Below are 21,223 nucleotides of genomic sequence, written 5' to 3' on the forward strand. Positions count from 1 at the left end.
CCTGGGGATGTCCAGTTGGTCCAGAACCACTTGTTGTAAAGGCTATCCCTCCTCCATTGAATTGTTTTTACACCCTTGTCTAAAATCAGTTGGGCATATTTGCATAAGTCTATTTCTGGGTTTTCTATTCTGTTCCATTGACCTGTGCCCCTCTACCCGTACCACACTATCCTGATTACTATAGCTGTATAGTAAGCCTTAACATCAGGAAGAAGGATTCCTCCCACTTTATTCTCTTTCAGAATTATTTTGACTATTCTAGGGTCTTTTCCTTTCCATGTAAATTTTAGAATAAGGTCAGCTGTATCTTCAAAAATTTTGCTGGGATTTTTACAGGAATTGCATTAAACTTATAGATCAATTTGGGGAGAATTTATCTCTTTACTATGTTGACTCTTCCAATACATGAACACAGTATAGAATATACTTACACAGATATATACAAAGAAGTATATACTTCTTCGATTTCTTTCAATAGCATCTTATAGTCTTCAGCATACAGAACCTGTACATCCTTTGGTTTTGAATCTTCTTTATAATCAGTTGGTTAATTCTCAAACATTTCATGAGCACTTACTAATGAGTGCCAATACTGTGCTTGGTGCTAGAAATATAAAAATGAAATACAAGGCCTTTGAGAAGCTAGTGGGACAGAGTTTCAGAAGAACTTGTTGTTTGAACTGATGTTTTAGCTAATAGCAAAGAAAATAATTTTTTCCCCTCCAAAATAATGCCCTTTTGTGAAATTGGAAATATAGTGAAATCGGAGATTTATTATTTATTGTTGAAGAAGCACCCAGTAGAACATGTTTGAGAGCACAGGCTTTGGAGCAAGGCAGACCAGAGTTTGAAACGTAGCTCAGCCTGTTTGCCATTTGACTTTGGGCCAGTTGCTTAAGCTTAAGAAGCCTTATTTTTCTTATCTGTAAAAAGGGGGTGATAATATTACTGACCTCTTAGGATTGTCATAAAGATTAAAGGAAAACATGTATAAAACACTTTCCACAGTGCCTGGCACATGCACATGGCTTGTTCAGTATGGTTATTTTTATTGTTGATTTATTCTCATATATCAGGGCTAAGGAAGAAAAGACGAGGTAGATGGATAAATGGATAAAGGTTGAACCTGGGGTGGGAGTTGGGGAGGGAAGGGGGTACACTGAAATTGAAGAGTGATGATTATAAGACAACACAGGAATTAGACTTTCAAAGAGTGCAGTTCTCCTTCTTCAGAAGTTTGTTTTCACATGGAGAACAGTAGGGATCAGTTAGCTTAAATTTTTAATTCTACTCTGCCTGACTTCTTCCTTCATACTGGATATAATCATTAGGCCCAAGAAGTCATTAAAGTGTTTAATAAGGTTATTAAATTGACTAACTGCTGCTACTGAAGCAATTTTCATAGGAAATCCATATGATTCTAGTTATGGAACTTGGAGCTGTCCTTTGTGGCTGACAGGCTGTCAACCTTCCTTTGAAGGATGGTGGGCAGCATCATGAGGGATGCGTCTAATTAAGAGATTATAGGTGAACCTTGGCTTCCTGGGTGTGCTATTCGTAGCTGGAAGTATCGTGAAACTTCACTAATTCCTACTAATTGCAGATTGGGGGAGGGGCCCATCTGAATTATAGAATATTTTAAAATAAATGTACTTTTATTACTTTCAAGTACATTTTTTTTATTTTATTTTTTTTTTTGCTGTGCGCGGGCCTCTCACTGTTGTGGCCTCTCCCGTTGCGGAGCACAGGCTCCGGACGCACAGGCTCACAGGCCCAGCCGCTCCACGGCATGTGGGATCTTCCCAGACCGGGGCATGAACCTGTGTCCCCTGCATCGGCAGGCGGACTCTCAACCACTGCGCCACCAGGGAAGCCCTCAAGTACATATTTTAACTCCAACTATGCAAACAAATTGTTGTCTGGTACAAGTCTTAGGGGACTCAAGTTATTGGCGCTCTCAGAATGATTTTCAATTATTTCTATGTAAATAGGTGCTTCTGAAGTTCTTTAGGGTGCTTGAAAACAGTTGATTCTCATAGACCTTAAACATTGCTCTTGTAGCCATGTGCTGTTAAATTGGCACACCCTTAGAGGAAGGGGTTTGTTAAATTAAGATAAACTTTAGACCAGCTGCTAAATAACTTATCATTAATTCATGGAGTCCAAGAACCCAAGTGGATGAGGTTTTTATTTCAGTTGAAGTTTGATCTCATCTTTTTTTTTTTCCTGAAGCCAGTTCATTTATTCCTGCAGGCATGCATTTATTCATTAAATGATATTAATGGACTGCATTGGGTGTGCCAGGCACTCAAGTCATGCTGGACAGCCTAAGCTACCCTAAAGGAGCTTAGCATCTAGCGGAGGAGGCCTGCAGGTAATTACAGTGCAGTAAGGCATGGTGAAGAGGGAGAATGCCCAAGGTCTGCCCAGAGGCGGTAGGGGCTTGGAGCAGAGTCAAATGAGTCAGACTGGGTGAATCTGAGGATTTCCAGAGGAATTCCAGAAGGATTTCTAGAGACTGAGTTGCATTTGGAAAATGGATTGGAGTTAGCAGAAAATAAAAGAAAGAACCAGATGATGGCGATGAAGGAAAAAGCAGAAACTGGGGTGAGGACAGCAGTGCAGGCAGAGAGAACAGCATGTTCAAAGGCATGCAGGTGTGAAATTGCATGTTGTGTATGGGGATGTAAGCTTCGCCTTTGGAGGTAAGGAGAGTGAAAATCATGAAACGCTATATTGTGCTAACTACAGAGTTTGAACTTGATCTTGAAGGTTATGGGGCAGGTTTTGTAGGATTTTCAGCAGGAAAATGACATCATTAGATGTGTGCTTTGGAACCTTTCTTGTTTTAGTGTGGGGGATGAATTACGGGCCCCGAGATCAATTAGCAGTCCCTGCATTAATGTTGGGCAAGCAGTCCTTGGGTCAAAGCACTCACAGAGGGAATAGAGTTGTGGGTGGATCAAGAAGGGTGAATCTGGAGGATGCGGTCATTGAGTCAAATAGAGAAGTCTGGGGACTCTGGGTTTCTGGCTGGGGTTGCTGGGGATGAGATGAGGAGGAGGATGTGGGAAGGGTGTGGACTCTTTGTGCTCGTGGGATTTCCCAGTGAGCTGTCTAGGCAGGAGGCTGGATATGTGGGGAGATGCCTGGACTGGGATGGAGAGAGAATCATCAGCTCACGCTGAGCACTTGAAACCATATGTTTGGATGAAGTCATCCTGGAATCCTAACAGGGTGTGAAGAACAGCAGCCTGGGATGGCTCTCAGGGCAACAGCAACGTTGAAGGGAACGATAAGGAAGAAAGTTCGCCATTTAGCGCTTCAACCAAGTTAAAGATTTTCAGGATTGAAAAAGCATTTGGAGCCTTAGCACCACAGTTAATTTTGAGTGTTCATTTAAAGTGCATTGCTATGTTCTTAGGAGATTCTTTTTCCAGCATGACTTTAGAATATGTTTTCAACATATCTTTCCTACATAAAGATTAGTCATAATGAGTAATAATAATGGTACAATCCAAGAATTACAATCCACTAAGATGAGGAAAGTAGATTCTTTACTTTAGAATCTACAGTATTCATTATGATGTTCATTCCTTTTACAAATATTATGAGGGGCCTGCTCCAAGCAATTTCTGTGAAATCTTTAGGTCACTCTGCCTTTCACTGAAAAATTACAGTATTAAAGTGTTTGCAACTCGATTCTTAAATTAATAAATTTTTACTTAAAAAAAGATATATATCTGGATTAGCTTTTCTGAATTGCTTATTGCCAAGGTCTATGGGAAGACCTCTGTGCTTTGGGTTTATAAGCATTTTCCTTTCTACATAATAATAGTTGACTGTCATGTAGCACTTAATGAAAATTTTCCCAGTGCTTTCACAGGTATTTTTTATATGATCCTCCTAACCAACAGCTGAGATGAGCCGGACAGGCATCATTCCTATTTTCCTGATGTAGAAATGGAGGCTCAGTGAATAAGTTCATAATTTAGGAAGTAAGTGAACCAGAATTTACCCCTGGTCTTGTGACCACAATTTCAGTGCTCTTTCCGTGAAAAGGGGCATGTTACTCAAAGTGTAGATGTCAGTAGTTAGACAGTAGTGAACAAATACACGGAAAAAAGTCCTGATTTTTTTGAGAACTATTTGTCATTACTACCATCTTCAATTAATAACATGTTGAGTGTTCAAGGGGTCTGTGATGCTGTGGTAACTGTGGATTTTATAATTTTAGTTCAGAAACCTTTTTTTAAATGACAGGTTTGTAGAAAATTGACAGATGCATTTCTTTGTCTTTTCATTTTTGTTTAATCTGAGTGGAGGCCCACTATTTCAGTAACAGGTGCATATCTTCTACTGTTAATATGGAACACTGAGCTGTTGGAAATATTTAATTTCCCCTGTGAGATATTCAAGAACTTCTGCCTCTCCAGTGGAAAAGTGGAGCTGCCAGCGCCCTGTGAGGGAGTGTGGCTTACATGTGACCTGATGACTAGCAGCCTTCTCCCTTAGGCTGGCTTCACGGGGGTAGGATAACCTTGTCAGCCCCTGTCAGCATTCTGCCTTGCCCTGAGTGTGTTGGGGGCAGTTGGAGGCTTAGCTGTGGTCTACCCTGGATTCTGGTCTTCTCTCCTATTCCTGACCTGTCTGTCCTTCTGTTCATTGATTCATTGGTGATTGATTCACTCCTTCTAAGAACTATGGATGTGTGAAAAGCACTCTGGGAAAATGAGTTACACACACACACACACACACACACACGCACGCACACACATGCACTAAGGGCAGGGTGCCTGGGTTCTGTTTCATTTCCACCTCTGGGCAGGATCTACTTTACCCTGACCCAATCACACTATATGTAAGAGGCCTTCTTACTAACAATTGTCTTTATAGACCCTCTTATAATTTAGAATACGCTTTTGAGAAAAAATGGCCAAATGGTGAACTTGATAGGTGGCAAAAGCGATTTAAGGGAATGTGGACTATTTTTCTCCTCCTCTCTTAATCCTCTGTCCTGAAAAATTCTCATTATATTATGTGCATAACAGAATGGAGGTGCTCTGTGCAGAAAACCTCATAATCTTTTTTCTTCTTCTGCTCTAGAGCGCTGACGGCCCGCTTTTCAGACGTGCCAAAGCAAAGCAGTAAGAAATGCCTAAAATTTCAGCCCTGAAGTCTTTTTTTTCAAAACAAAAAGTTAAAATATTTAAAATGAAATTCAGTTAGCAATGAATTGTTATGCCAAACATAACACTTTTTTGTTGTATGTTTTCATATTTTAAAATTAAGCTGATTTAATAAAGAGCACTTAAAAAAAATATATTGTATTTTAAATTTTACCCCCTATTTCCTGTTCTTACTATCTTTAAAAAGGAACAAAATGATCTACTTTGTATTTTTTTTTAACTTTTCTAACTCTTATCTATAACATGAGATTGTTATGAAGATGAAATGATTGACTACATGGGAAGGTATATTTTAAAAATAGAAGAGTGTGTCAAAGGTGCTCATCTTTCTATCACTAAGTTAGTAGTGCTTATTCTCAGGAAGTCGGGGTGCACACACAAAGTCATTTTCAGCTCTCCTTGCTTGCTTTTCACATGACCTTTGTCACTCTTTCTTACTTGGGTTCTAGCAAGTGATTTATCAGGCAGGGCCTATAGTTTTAATTCAGAGAAATGAAGAAAGTAAGAAATGACCACTTTTAAAACTTGATAAAAATGTGAACCTATTTTTCATGATGCAAAATTAAAAATCAGTTTTAGAGTATCTGTTCTTATTGTCTTCACATAACCTGTAAAACTATCCAAAAGTGCACCCAGCTCGGTTTTGCGTTATTGTAAAAATTCCATCTGTGGCAACAGCGTTTTTTAGACTTCCTGTGGTGCTTGATTCATTAACTTCTTGTTTTTTAAAGGATTACAGCCACAGTGGTTAAAGCTCATTTCAGTTTTGTCTTGTACAGTCATTTCTCTCAGCCCTTAGCCCTATTTGCAATTCTGAAACCTATTTCTTTGCTTGTGATGCCCTTACAGGAATTTGTAAGTGTTTGGGTTCGAGATCCTAGGATTCAGAAGGAGGACTTCTGGCATTCTTATATTGACTATGAGATATGTATTCATGTAAGTATGCCGTCAATAGTCCATAGAAATCATAGTAATTTTTAGGTAGCATACATTTGATGGGATACTATGATATACTTATAATTGAAATTTATAAAAATTTTTCGAATTCAAAGAACTGAATTTGAATGATTACAATTAGTGCTTGTCTCTTAAATGAAGTAGTACAATGGTTCCTAAAGTTCTTTATTTGAATTCCTTATTGTACCTTTGTTAATATTTTAATGTTTATTGCCTTCATGTATGAAGATGTGAATACATCTAAAATTCAGAAAGAGTTTTTATAGCTCATTAATGGTATTTCTTTATGATCTGTTATAGCATATTTCTGGAGACTATATTGCCTGATAAATCTTAGGTTTTGAGAGGATGTAGAGTTCTCTGGAAAAGAGATGTGCAGTGTTTTATATGTAGAACAGGAAAGTAGGAAATGAATATATGGAATTATTTTGCCTTAGTCTCAATTCTGAGTAATTAAGATAAGTAAATAACTAGAAATGATTTACTTTACTTGGAAATAGTACTGTATCATAATCTCTTGAACAGTGTTGTGTGGTGTGTCGCCTCCTCTGATTATCTTGAATGAGGGTCAGCAATCTTTTTCTGTAAAAGGCCAGGTAGTAAATACCTTTAGCTTTGGGGGCCATACAGACTCTCAAAATTACTCAGTTCTGTTGTTGTAGGGTGAAAGTAGCCGTAAACAATATATAAATGAATGAGTATAATTGTGTTCCAATAAAAATTTATTAGTGAAGACAGGTGGCGGCTGGATTTGGCCCACAGGTGTATATAGTTTATTGGCCCTTGATCATGAAGATAGTCACTTCTTTTGTCTAATTTAGTCCAGACTTTTCTTGAGAGCATAGAAATGGGCTCAGATTTTATCTGTGACTGTATAGAACAGGTGAGATAAAATTTAGCCATCTTTTGATCTTCACATTGTTAATAGCTACATTGGTATATTGGGTACCCAGATACCACCCACAAAACTTCTCTTTTTTCTCCTTTCTTCCCTTTTTTCTTTCAAAGTTCCCCAACTTAGAAAATAAAGTAAAAACTCAGAACTGCTTCTTTTGATGATTGTGTTGAAGCCCATTGCCAGGGTATGCCTTGTATTTAGATTTTGTTTTGGTTTTACTCATGAGGTCACACCAGATATGCATTCTGTGTGGAAAACTATAATACAAGTATGTAAGACTAAGCATTTGAAAATGAAATGAAATTCTTTAGTTGCCTTTTGACTTCCTCTAAAAAATTTGTGGGTCCTTATGACACACTTTATAGTAGGCATGAAATTTAATTATCTACAGGGAGTTAATGAAAGTATAGATCCTTCTCTTCTACATAAATAACGTGACTTGAATTCAGAAATGTCCATCTAAAACCAGACATAATGGGTTCGACACATGTTATTTGGTGGCGGCTCTGGTGTTTCTCTGAGATGCTAATAAATTGACAATGAGTAAATGTTCTTGGCTTGATAGATAGCAGAAACAAGCAACTAGATTTAGAGGAACTTAATAAATTAGTGATCTCAGTGTAGCCTGATCCTGAAGAGTATTCTACGTATTGTTGTATGATTAGGAATGGGTGGGGAGACTGGAGAGTTCTTGTTACCCTCACTTAGATGCTGTACCCATAGAGCTTTGCAGGTAGAGAAGCTGGTGTTAAACGCACTTAAATTAACCTCAAGGGAAATGATACCAGGCAACTCCGAAGTTGTAGCATTTACTTGGAATTTTAAACTAGTGGACTGTCGAGGTGGGTAGTCCTTCATATATCCTCTCCTGAGCTTGTCCTGCAAATGCAGGACTTATAGGTAGACCTTTGTCTGGTGTAGGCACCAGATGGATCTCCAGTTATTGCATGCACAGTGATTCTGAGCAGAGAAATGAAAAGCAGTTGAACTGAACTCCACCTCTGTCTGAGGTTCAAGAGGCCCTGCAGTGGCCTGGTTCTCTCTGGGGAGAGAGCACTGAGAGGATACTCACCCAGCCCTTGTTAGGGCACGAATTCTGGAGTAAACGGCCTGCTGCCTGAGTTCCTAAGGGTCACGTTAGAGGGAGGCCCTGGTGTGCTTTGAAATCCACACACACAACATTATTATTATTTTTTTTGTATATAAATTTATTTTACTTATTTATTTATGGCTGCATTGGGTCTTCGTTGCTGTGCACAGGCTTTCTCTGGTTGCGGGGAGCGGGGCCTACTCTTCGTTGCGGTGCGTGGGCTTCTCATTGCCGTGGCTTCTCTTGTTGCGGAGCATGGGCTCTAGGCACGCGGGCTTTGGTAGTTGTGGCACGCGGGCTCAGTAGTTGTGGCTCGTGGGCTCTAGAGCACAGGCTCAGTAGTTGTGGCGCACGGGCTTAGTTGCTCCGCAGCATGTGGGATCTTCCCGGACTAGGGCTCAAACCCGTGTCCCCTGCACTGGCAGGCGGATTCTCAGCCACTGCGCAACCAGGGAAATCCCACAACGTTATTATTGTGACACAGACTCCATCCAATGCGTTTGCTGCCATATCGTCCATGACGAGATTTAGGCCAATAAGTATTCTGGGGGCAAGTCTCTTAACCTCTCTGTATCCTGAGGTTCTTTGAATTTTAGGAAGTTCAGGAATACCAGGAACTGTGCCATACATTTCATGGGAACAGTTAGGAACTAATGTACACCATCCCTGACACTTTCCAAGGAAAACAGTGGCTGGGTGCTTATTAAGTGGTAGGTTGATAACAGTTTTTGAAATGATATAAATCTTGGGGGCAAAAAAATTTCCCATTTGGCAGTGTAAAGATTATGAAATAGAATTTTGAAATTAATAGGCAGAATAGAGATCTACTTACAAAACCAACAGACAAATAAGCCAGTCTCTTGTTTTACAGAAAGGAGGAACACACATATTTACCAGCCTTGTGTTTACCCAGAGGAGAAGCATTGCTGTTTTGCTTTGGGTAGGGACTCTGAGGGTGGCTTTTTCTAAGTTTGCCTTAAGGTAGCTGGAAGGAAACCAATGTCTAGTCACTAATAATACTATTAAGAGATAACATTTGCCATGTGCATATTATCAATCCTAATAACAACAACCCTGTGAAATTGGGATGTACTATTTCATCCCCATTTTACCATTCAGGGAACTGGAGTTTAAGTGACTTGCTTTATAGCAGAGCCAGGACTGGAATTTGGGTCCTCCATGCACATACTCGTCCTGTGAACCACGTGTCTCTTTTTACTTGATCACGCTTCCTTGCACATCTAAGTAGAGAAGGGAAATGCTGATCTCTTGTTTAAAAGTGATTTCAGGATTCTGGGTGATTTGTGTGATCTGTGGCGATGGCCATATCAAGGACACAACAGCTTCCATGATGTCATGTGAAGGACCAAGAGAAGGTGTTTCTAATCCCCAAAGGCTTCTCCACGGATGGATGGATGGGGTTGAATGCAGTGGATGACCCTGAGCTCTTATTGGTCATTTATTCTTCAGGATTTATTTAATGTTTATGATTTGTCTCTGAAGGGAGTGCTAATAGGTGAGCAGGAAGCTACTTCAGGACTCAGGGAAGTGCAGGGTCATGCCTTGCCCCAGGACAACACTGCTCATTTATGTCACCCCAGCTGTCTTCATGGATGCTATATTGGTGGGTTATGTGCACTATTTGAGTCTGGCATAAATGCAAATGTATTTTTGATTTTTAAAATCCTACTTTAGATGAATATTGGGGGCATATAGGGAGTTATAGATATAAGAAAAGCATTTTTTCCTCAAGTGAGGCTTATATTTTTTGTTTTCTTTAAACAGACCAATAGCATGTGTTTTACAATGAAAACATCCTGTGTACGAAGAAGATATAGAGAATTTGTGTGGCTGAGGCAGAGACTCCAAAGTAATGCATTACTGGTGTAAGTGATTTAAAGAGTATATTGAGGAGACCTTATTATTATATTCAATATTTTAAAATTTGACATGCCACTATATATAAAATAAACAACAGTGATTTACTGTATAGCACAGGGAACTATATTCAATATCTTGTAATAACCTATAATGGAAAACAATCTGAAAAACAATGGAAAACACCTGAAACTAACACAGTATTGTAAATCAACTATACTTCAATTAAAAAATTGACATGTATTAAGATATATAAAATATGAAGGATTTTGTAGGCTTTCTTCTTGATCGCAATATATAGCTTTAGTTAGTTTTTTTTGGCTACTGCATCTGAATTCAAAATTTATCACTTGGATTATACCAACTTGTATGAGTATTGACCATGAAAGTCCTCAAAAATGTTTAAAAAATTTTTTTTGTTTAAGTTAATTGATTTTCTCGCACCCTTATTATATAATATAACCATATAATATGTATATAATAGTTGTGTGATAATTATCATGCACAATTTGCTTTCATTTTGAGGGATTTCTGTAACTAAACCACCTTAATTTGATGATTGAAAACGTTTTTTTTCTTTCTCATAAGACAACTGCCAGAACTTCCATCTAAAAACCTATTTTTCAACATGAACAATCGCCAGCATGTAGATCAACGCCGTCAGGGTTTGGAAGATTTCCTCAGAAAGTAAGTATGCAGAAACTTTTGCAGCCAGATTGGAGATATGAGCACAGTGCTTTGCAAGAGTTGAGTGTCCTGTGATCAAGTCGGGGAGAATGTTTCTGTTTCTAAAACGCTAGTAATCTGCTCTGGAGGGACTCTCAGTAGTTCATTTCCTATATTAGAGCGCCATCTTGTGGCTCACATCACACAGTGCATATTCGGGACCAAACTTTCCAGAAAGAAAACAATAAACTAATTGAATCAGATAATAAATATATACTCCCTTAAGCTATAAAGCAGAGCCAAATTGCTTGGGAGTTTAGCTGACAAAAGTAAAATTTGCCAGGAAACAAATGTGCCTTATTAAAAAGGCACTTCTTAGAAATTCTCTTTATTTACAACATTTAGGATCGACAGACCAAAATCAGCTCTACGATGGGCTGCTAATACCCTTCTGAGCTCCTCTAAATGAATAGCTTAGTGATACTCTTTGGAGAGAATGTTTATAAGGGAGTATTAATTGGTGTTTGAATAGTCTCAGTGGGTTATTAACTCTGGGGTACTTGGTGATGGTTGGTACTGCAGTGAAAGTGACTTGAATTCACACTGCTATAATTCCCCTTTTTTCCCACTCTGGAATGCTGGAATACCTACCTATCCCATGGGACAACACAGTGGTTTGCACACAGACCCTAAGGCCAGACTGCCTGGGTTCAAATCCTGCTTCTGCTACTTATTAGCTGGGGACTTGGGCAAGTCTTTTACCTCCTCTGTGCCTGTGTTTGCCCATCTATAAAATGGGGTAATAATAGTATCTACTTCATAAGGTTGTCTAGAGGATTAAATCAGTTAACGAATGTAAAGCACTCACAACAGACTGACATATAATGTGTGGTATCCAAGTATCGGCCATTATTTTAATGCACTTAAATGAAATAGCTTTGAGCTAATTTTTCTATCTTCCTATTTTGTAGATAAGGAAATAGGATGAGTCCTATGACCACTAGTTAGTGGCAGGGCCCAGTCTCCTGAACTGTCTTTTTCTACTAGCTTCACGATCTGAAGCCATCTCCTTTTGAGCTTCCTACACGGTAACTTTGAGCTAGCCTGAAATAATATACTGCCCTCTCCCCATATGGCTCACTCATCAAGGGTTTGGGTGTTAAGTATCCACATGAATATTAACATTTATTTCTATTAGATTGATATCATGCTTTTCCTTTGAGGGGGTCATGGAGACATACAGAAACATCCAAGATTATAAATTGAGGGAGGGTTGGTAGAGAAAAAGAAGGCAGAGGAATAAAAATGACAAGAGACAAGAAGAATTGATTAACCGAGCCAGGTTCTCGGGAAACCTCACAGTGGTGTTCTTTGGGGTATCATAGGCATGACAAAGACCCTGTCAAGTTTCTTCTGCCCTTTCCCTTTGGGGATAGCTCCAATTTTAATTGTCTGTATGGGACCCAGGTGGCTAATGGCCTCTCCCTTAAGACGTGGTCCCCGCAGCCAAGTTTGCAGAGTGGCTTGTTGTTCCAGATGCTGCTCAGGGAAGCTGCAGACTGGCCATTGCCAGTGAGGCCTGGACAGAGCTAGTCAAATCCTGCAGTCCCCACAAGCGTCGGGGAGCTACATGTTTTTGGTAGAGGAATCTCCTTATTTGAGATCAAAGGACAGCCTGTGTCTCTATATTTATGTTGCTGGTTAAGTGCAGGGCATGTGTTTTTCGACCAGGAATCACTTCATTGTTTTAAACATGACCTTTCCTTGCACAGTTGGTCAACCAGATTCATGCCAGAGTGAGGGTCACTGGGCTGCAGAGGGGTTGTGCTTAGTTACTCGAGGTTGTTTGGGCATGCTGTGTCCTTGGGCAGTTTTCTGATTGAATTTGATGCAGAGGTCATAATGGAAAGTGTTGTGGGTCAGGGGCTTGAGGAACTGGGTTCCAGGTCTCCTGTGAATCTTGGCTTCTGATTGTTTTCTGGCTCTTCGACCTTGGAAAAGTCACTTTATTCCTGTGAGCCTTGGTTTGCTAGAAAGAATGCAATAATGTGGGCTTCCATGGTGGCGCAGTGGTTGGGAGTCCGCCTGCCGATGCAGGGGACGCGGGTTCGTGCCCCGGTCCGGGAGGATCCCACGTGCTGCGGAGCGTCTGAGCCCGTGAGCCCGTGAGCCCGTGAGCCATGGCCGCTAGAGTCTGCGCGTCCGGAGCCTGTGCTGCGCGATGGGAGAGGCCACAGCAGTGAGAGGCCCGCGTACCGCAGGAAGAAAAGAAAAAAAAAGGAGGAGCCACCGTAATGAGAAGCCTGTGCACCACAATGAAGAGTAGTCCCCGCTTGCCGCAACTAGAGAAAGCCCCTGTGCAGCAACGAAGACCCAACACAGCCAAAAATAAATAAATTAATTAATTAAAAAAAAAAAAGAAAGAATGCAATAATGTAACACATGTATTGCCGACCTCATGGGTAGTTAAGTCATTCAGAGGATGGCTTGGAAAGGACTCTGCAAACCTATTTATTAAGTGACTGCTTTGGACCAGGCTGGGTACTGGGGATATAGGACTGCACAAGATGGACACATATCCTTGACCTCTTGAAGCTTCCATTCTAGTGGGAAGCAACTATATACATACCAGGGATGGCTAGATTCATTAAAATTGGATCTGGATTACCATCCAGAAGTCAAATCATGAAACGGACACCAAGTTCTCTTGTGATGTTATTTGTTCCATTATGGTCTGTGAACATTAGTCTCCAAGCGATGAGTTTCACATTAAAAATGAGAGCTGGTGCTTCTACGTGGTTTGAACCTGAAGGAAGTAAGGAGTCTAATACCACACGGTTGGATTCAGTCCTGACCTAAATGCCCTGAATACTGTGGCCCTTCCAATCCTCGCCACCGTCTTTCCTGTGCCCCTCAGATTCTGATGCATAGTCTTCATGTTCTTTGTCTAGTTTGTGTAGAAATAGCAACCTCACATCTCTTTGCCCCGGGTACACCCCCTCTGTCACCCCAGCCTAAGCCCACTTTGGGAAACTGGATGTGACATGCAACTCAGCCAGCCATCTGTGTCCTGACCCCACCTTGCTGTCCTCTGAGGCCCTGTTGGTTACCCATTAAGTAGGGCCACCGTTAGCAGCCTGTACCTTGTTTGTCGAGCACTTTCGGAACTTGAGAGGGAAACACCACAGCATTAAAATGTGAAACATGCCTGTGCTGTAGATTTTTAGCAGGTATTTTTAAAACTTGGTTTTTAGGTAAGTTTTGAAGTTATGAACTAAGAGCGCTATGTATGTTCAAGCCCTTTGAAACCAAACTGCTGCTGTCTCTGTGCATAGGTGTGTGTCTGTAATACAAATATATATTTTTTCCATTTTAAGGTCATTTGTGAAGTAATACATAATTAATAGCAAAGTACATATCCAGGCCACTCTTCATAGAGGAATTAGAAAGTTGTTTCTTTGCCAGGATATCAAATAAGAGTAATTTATACTATTTTATTGAACACTGGGTATGTTTAGCTTTTTACATGTTTTATCTCAATACTTACAACGTTAGGAGTCAGGTTTCATCTCAGTTTTATAGACAAGGAAATTATAAGAAAGGTAGAGGCACTATATTAATCCCAGGAACTGGCAGGTGTATAATTAGAACTCTTAAATGCTAGCTAAATTTGGTCAGTATGATTGTGAGATTTTTCAAATATATTCATTTTTCCTCAATCTTGGCTATACTCTCCCTTTGGGGTCTCCCCCTACCCCCAGTTACTTTCAAATTGTAAGTCACTTTTACTAATAGTTATGAAAAAAGAAGTTATAGACTAAATGATAAACGCTGTTGGTAAGTTTCTAACTATGAAATTGGCATTCCTACTAATTTTTTACATTTGATTGCTATCACAAATGGGAGCCAGCTTTCCTTCTTTACTGAATCCACCCGCATTAATATAACTACATGTACCGTACAATGTAGACTTTTGTATTACAGTTTTGTATTTCTTAAAAATTTAAGGAATTGAATAAAAAAATTTTTTTTGCAAAAGGATACCATGGAAACACTACAGCTAGTTTTATACACACACACACACACACACACACAATTTTTATGTCTTTGTGTTCAATAGAGGGCACCACAGCACAGATCATGAGTGTCTTCAATGAAGATTTGTAGGTTTTATTTTTCTCATGGTAAGAGGTAAACAGGCTGAATTAATTTTTTTCCCTATATCAAACTGCTAACCTTCCACACGCTATACAGATGTGTATACATATCATTATAGTGGGTTCAGTAGACTCAGGGCATCCTTAGTTAGAATTACATGGTTTTGCATAGCTATATATATTCTCAGCTGAACCAATATATAATACACCTAATAAAATCACGTTGTGGAAAACCAGATTTTCAGCTGTGTTTAATTCAAGGAAAAACAGGTTTTGCTTTGTTTAATTTAAAAGTTGGTATGGAGAAAGGAATAACTTTTTACTTGTGTTGTAAATATCCTTTCAGAAATTCCTTTAAAATTCTAGAGGCTATTTTTTGTTCCTTTTATAAAAAAGGCTTGAAAATTGTATACATTTATTTTTATGGAGGCTTATAAAGATGACATTTTATTGCCTGTTTTACAAAGTACTCTTTATATTAAGTTTGAAGTTGATTTTCTGCTGTTAGATTTGTTGGTGGAAAATGTGGCACAAGTATGACTAAGGTAAAAATAAGGTTTAATATTATGGCAGTCACAACACTCTCTGATATATAATAAACCAGATATTACTTAAAATGAACTAATTATGCTCACTGAACCAGATGGGAAAACACTCTAAAAATTTTGTATTTTTAATTTTGGAATGAAATACTGGACTGAAAATAAAAATCCTAAATACAATAAAAAAGTATTTTTGCTTATTTAAAACTCATACCCATGGAGTACGGTGGCATAAATTTAGCCAATCAGACAGAAGCAATTCAAAAAACCTAAACTGTGCCTGGCACATGTTTTTGAACTCAGGGCCTGTGTGGGTGTTCAGATGTTCCCTGAACATCCTTCTCCCAGTTCAGGATCGTGAGCTGGGTGTACCGGGCTCCCTCTGGCTGTTCACCTGTGTGTCCTCCAGATGGCAGTATTAAGCAGAAAAGAAAACACTGGGAAATGAGTCTAATGCACAGTAAAATTGGAAATTGAATTATAGCTCAAGAAAAGACAGTAGCCTTGAGGTCCCGATCAACCTGGACTCTGATCACTTTTGTTTGCTGTACCCATGTGTTAGGTTACTAGCAAGTTAATAACAGTGTGTGACCAGTTCAAGGCTCAGTAGAATTGCTTTAGACATGAAATAAAGCTAAAATGAATTTGTGTCCAATATCATTGGCATTAGTGCTCATTACTTTTGTGGTGTAATGCCTCAAACCATCTAAAATCAGTTTTAAAGATTACCCATTATTTTATAAAGAAAATACATTTCCAGCAGAAACAAAGCAGTAAGTATAATCCTATGAACAGTTACTTGTAACATCACTGGCAGGAAACCACTGACAAAGGACACAGGAAACACTCCGTTCAAACTTCACAGCAAATGCAGGGTAATATTAATGGGTCGTTGCTATATAAATCTTCTCTTGATTTGAAGCATTTAAAACAAGAGTGGTAAACATTTATAAAGGTAGAAAATAAATCTCAAAGAGTAGTAAAAGGGATTTACTACTTTACTCCTTATACTTGGTAAATTAATCTTTATCATGTGATATGGTCATCTTCTGAGGGCATCCAGGGCAGAGGACATGGAGGTAGTGTAAATATTTAACTGCTTTGCTTGAGACTTTGCCTTTTAAAAAGGCACAAAGGTTTTCCTTTTCCTTTTAGTAGGTCAGTAAAGAATATTTCTCAAACTACATTTGTAAGCCTATTTGAAGCAAAGAGGACAGCTAGATTTTGGTTTTGATACTGTACATTTTTAGACGCTTGCCTTCTTGAAGAAATAATTCTGTTTTATATGGAAGAGAAGGAAATATTCCAGTGACCCTGGATTTTAAGTAAATTGATATGAATGGCCAAAAGAGATTTACTTATCTAATTACTTGTTTAAAAAATGCAGAATGTAAAGTAAGTTTCGTTTGGTATGAAATACATACTCTATTTTTCATAGATCTCCATATGAAAAATCCCATGTTGGACAGAATTATACTTGGGTTTCAGTGTTTCAGTTTTGTCCCCTATATCTGGTCTTAGTGTCTGTGTTATATCATTATCAAGCTATTAATAGAGACTAAATTATCCTACATCAAAATCTTTGCTAAAAAGAGAAAACCAGTTTTTATTTAAATATAAGGGTATTCTTTGACATGCATTTCAGAAAAAGACACATTCACTGCTAATATGAATTTGAGCACGTGCAGATTTTGCTACAGGGCAGTTTTTCATTCTCCATGTAGTTCTGATGCACCTGCTGAAATTTGTATTCTCTTTGTAAACTTTGATCTTGCATGTGGGAAGGCTAGTATGTACTTATTACAAAATTATCATACTTTAATTACATATATGGTAAAATTGGGAGCAATTTTATTTAGGGACTCATTTAAAAATAGATAAGTAGTGCTGCTGAAGATTTTGTAGAAATTTCTAGTCAATCTTAAGTATTCAAAAAAGCCACCTCTCAACTGAGCCCTTGTGAACACGTATATAAGCCTCCTTGTAAAGTTTGAAAATGTAAGACGTGCTGAGAAATCTATTGACTTTTCAATATAGTTTTTAATAGTTGTTGAAAGTTTTGATGTTTTATGGCAGCCGAGCCAATAAAGATCACAGAATTGACATGCGGGTTGGCAGTAAATTTTTTAAAAGCAGAATAAAATTCTGTGACTATCTAAGCAAAATATTTCCATAATTAATCCACATGGTCATAACAGATGGTTAAATTGAAGAAATGTCCTTGAAGTTATTCTTTTAACAGATGTTCTTAACTATTAGCTTCATGTTTTTACTCACCTAAATTTCCAAATAATGGAATAAAAGTTAACATATGCTTTCATCCCTTTAATAGGCAGAGTCGTAATTGATGCCAAGTTTGCCATAGTAGAGAAATTACTTCAGTGGCACATTTCTAATGTTTTTTTCTTTCCCACCCTATAACTGTCCATCCCCGTCCACTGGTCATGTCTCCTTTTTTCTTTTACATAGGGTCCTACAGAATGCACTTCTGCTTTCAGATAGCAGCCTTCACCTCTTCCTGCAAAGCCATCTGAATTCAGAAGACATCGAGGCATGTGTTTCCGGGCAGACTAAGTACTCTGTAGAAGAAGCAATTCACAAGTTTGCCTTGATGAACAGACGTTTCCCTGAAGAAGAAGAAGAAGGAAAAAAGGAAAATGATATAGATTATGATTCAGAAAGGTATTTCCTTGCATTTTGATTTAATGTATACGTATTTATATAATACATCGTGCACATATGCGTGTGTATAGATATATACACACACTCCACTTTTTTGTTGATGTAATACTAAGATAATGAAAAAATTAATTGACTGAGATTTTATTGAGCCGTGACAGCTCATCATAGTAGTCTTCACACACACCTCCACACTGAATTAATGAATGCAGTAGAAATTCAATTATCTGCATTCTGATTATGTGACTTTCATTTAGTCAGACTTGAATTATTCGCGTTTAAATTATCTCGCTAAAAAAATATCCAACTGCACTCCAAATGGCTAATTAAAAGTCCAAATTTCCTGTCTCTCTCTGTGACTGGAGATAATTAAAGTTCTCCTCTGTTACTCAGGCTTTGAGTGTGTTGTGAAAAGCAATTTCCTCTTTTTATTATTTTCCCCCTCTCTTCTTTTCCAGTTCATCCTCTGGGTTTGGACATAGTAGTGATGACAGCAGTTCACACGGATGTAAAATGAGCACAGCTCTGCAGGAATCCTGAAAAATAATTCTAATGTTACCATTTTAGGAATAGCAAACTGTGTCCAGTCGTAGAGCAGAAAGCTTGCTAATAATACATTCTTACCTAAAGCTCACTGTCACATTAAGTATTTAAATTCGTAAAGATGTTGTGTTGTTTATTAGTGGTCTTTTTATGTTGTCCTATTTTGGCTAAGCTTCTGTAAAACGCTAAAAGCCGGTGAATGCAGTATTCTCCTTGATAGGCGCACGCTATTGGTAAAACAAGATCCTGCCCTCAAATGAAATGACTTATATGTTTAAAAAAAAACTAGTTGGCTTTACTGTATTTTAAAAGATAGGTAAATAGGTAGCATTTGAAATCCAGATAGAGCATTCCTTCTTGTATCACTGGGGCAGTGTTAGCATAAACACAGCAGGTATGGTCATAGCCGCTACGAAGACTTTCGGCACAGACCAGAATGCCTCTCTCAGACAGGCGGCTGGAATTCTGTGGGTACCTCCCCTGCACTGGGAAAACACTTTTGGGGTGGTTGATTGAAATGTTTTAAGAGTGTTTAACCTTTCCAGTATTCTATTTCACATGTAAATGGAAAATGTATCTTATGAATAGAGAGACATGTTAAAATAATGTTTACATCTTAGAGAAAAAGCCTAGAAATAGCACTAGTCATTTTGCTTATATTTGCAATATATAGATTCAGAAATACATTTTCATTGTCCAAAATCAGCTTTAACACATGGTTTCTGGAAACAAACCATTTGTTTTCATTATCTGTGTGTAATTAGAATTATAGGTTCATGATTTATTTTCTGACTTTATGTGCAATTTCTTATCACTAGATAACTTCCAGTGTCAGTGACAGTTGCTTGTTACTTTTTTAAGTTAAAAGTAGGATCTTATGAAAGTTAATAAATTTTGCCAATAAATATTCCCATAATTTAGAAAAGGATATGAACTTGCTAATTTCAGAATTATTCATTTTTAAAAAGTCCTTTCTTTTAAGGCACTTGCCTGAGCATCTATAAATGCTTATTTTATAAAGCAGTAATTAAATGTCTTTTTTCTTTTTTTAGTGGCCCAAAGATTAAATGTCTTAGATGAAGTATATTGAACTTCAAATTTCAGATAAAGCAGCATTTTCTTGAGATAATTGTTCAAGTTTCTTCCTTGTTGAATGGTACAAAATATCTCTGAAATTAACAGGAAGATATTTTTACATAACTGGTATAACTTGTTGCTTTAATTAAATATTACCTCACCTCATTTTAACTAGGAGTTTAAAAGTATTATTTAAAGAGTCTTTGAAATGCTTGTAACTAAGAACCAACAGAAAAAGTTAAATTTAGAATATGAATGATCTCCTTAATTTCTCCTTTTTGTTTGCTCTAAAACATTATTGAACTTTTCATAAATATTTTGATTTAAGGTATCTTGGATCTTGTTACTTTGTCATCTAAGACTCATTATTTTAATACAGGGGGAAAAAAGATTTAGCAATTTCTTTTTATCTTGCTAACATGTAAAGATTGCCATCCAGTCATTTGAGTGTGATCCCTAGGTCCTTGGCAATACGTATTTGCATTCACGTTATTTCTGTTTTACTGCAATTTTGAAAAGCATATAACGTGCCATCAATCGTCATGTGATTTTTAGATGATGTAACTATAGCTATCAAAATTGATATTAAGTAATGCCTAATACTGTGATATGTAAACTTCATGAGATCTTCATTTTCACATTAAACATGAAAAAATCAACTCCAGTTTGTTGGATCGCTTATTTTATACGAGAATATTATTTCTTCTGTCTTAGATCTAAATTCAGTGTGTTTCTGAATGATTAGTAATTTTTAATGAATAATTTTGGTAAAATTTGGTTTCATATTCACTGTAGTTGTGTACATTTAAGGTTTAGCCTTGGTTTGGTTGTTTTGATATCTAAGCACTGGCTTCTTTAAACTGATTTCCTGCAGCTGAAATATTTAAATGCACTTCAGCCCCCAATGGCTTTCTTGTTTTGTTCAAGTCTCTTATTTTTCTCCGCCATATTTTTATAAAGCTTTCTTTAGAAAAAGAAAACAATTACTTAAATAACTAAATAGCATAGATGTTTATTTAAAACTATTTTAAATGTAACAAATTTAAAGAATTCTAATCCTGGTTGCTTTATGATTTACATACAAAAAAACTGTATTTCCCTGGCTAATTCTTAAAGGGCACACTTACTCACCTATAAAGATAGTTTATGTGTTCTGTTTGAGAACTGGTTTTATATATAACCCAAAGGTGTCAACAATGAAAGTCAATAACCTGTTACTTAGGGCTTCTTTTAAAGTCTCGCTTGGAAGAAAGTGATTTAAATTCTAGTCAAAATTTCAAGTTTTAAAAATTACTAAGGAAAAACAGAAATGTTAATCTTTAAGTAGTTATGTCCCTTAAGATATTAAATACATTGCAGGAGCTTTTTAAGCCTAGTTCACATTTTACTAAGTAATTAAATACAAACAAGTGATACGCAATAACCTTACTATAGTCTGGTAAAAAAAATAAAATTTCTTTTATGGCTACTAAGAATCTAAACAAATTCATTTATCCTAGCCACAATTACCATTATATCCCAACAGTAAACTGAATGTTGTTTTGAAC

At 37.6% G+C, this 21,223-nt stretch overlaps 1 protein-coding gene across 2 annotated transcripts in view; it reads left to right on the forward strand.

Moving 5' to 3' along the window:
- The window catches only part of SNX10 (sorting nexin 10), a 77,575-nt gene extending 57,250 nt beyond the window's left edge, over window positions 1-20,325 (forward strand). For both annotated transcript variants that reach the window (XM_081244320.1, XM_081244319.1), the window contains 5 exons: window positions 6,039-6,125; window positions 9,920-10,020; window positions 10,601-10,699; window positions 17,847-18,059; window positions 18,515-20,325. In XM_081244320.1, coding sequence (XP_081100446.1) covers window positions 6,039-6,125; window positions 9,920-10,020; window positions 10,601-10,699; window positions 17,847-18,059; window positions 18,515-18,596 — 582 coding nt within the window. In that variant the 3' untranslated portion in view covers window positions 18,597-20,325. The remainder of the gene's footprint in view (window positions 1-6,038; window positions 6,126-9,919; window positions 10,021-10,600; window positions 10,700-17,846; window positions 18,060-18,514) is intronic.
- Window positions 20,326-21,223: the final 898 nt, after the last annotated feature.

Source organism: Mesoplodon bidens (assembly GCF_964165515.1).
Source record: "Mesoplodon bidens genome assembly, chromosome: 9".
In the NCBI taxonomy this organism is placed as follows: domain Eukaryota; kingdom Metazoa; phylum Chordata; class Mammalia; order Artiodactyla; family Ziphiidae; genus Mesoplodon; species Mesoplodon bidens.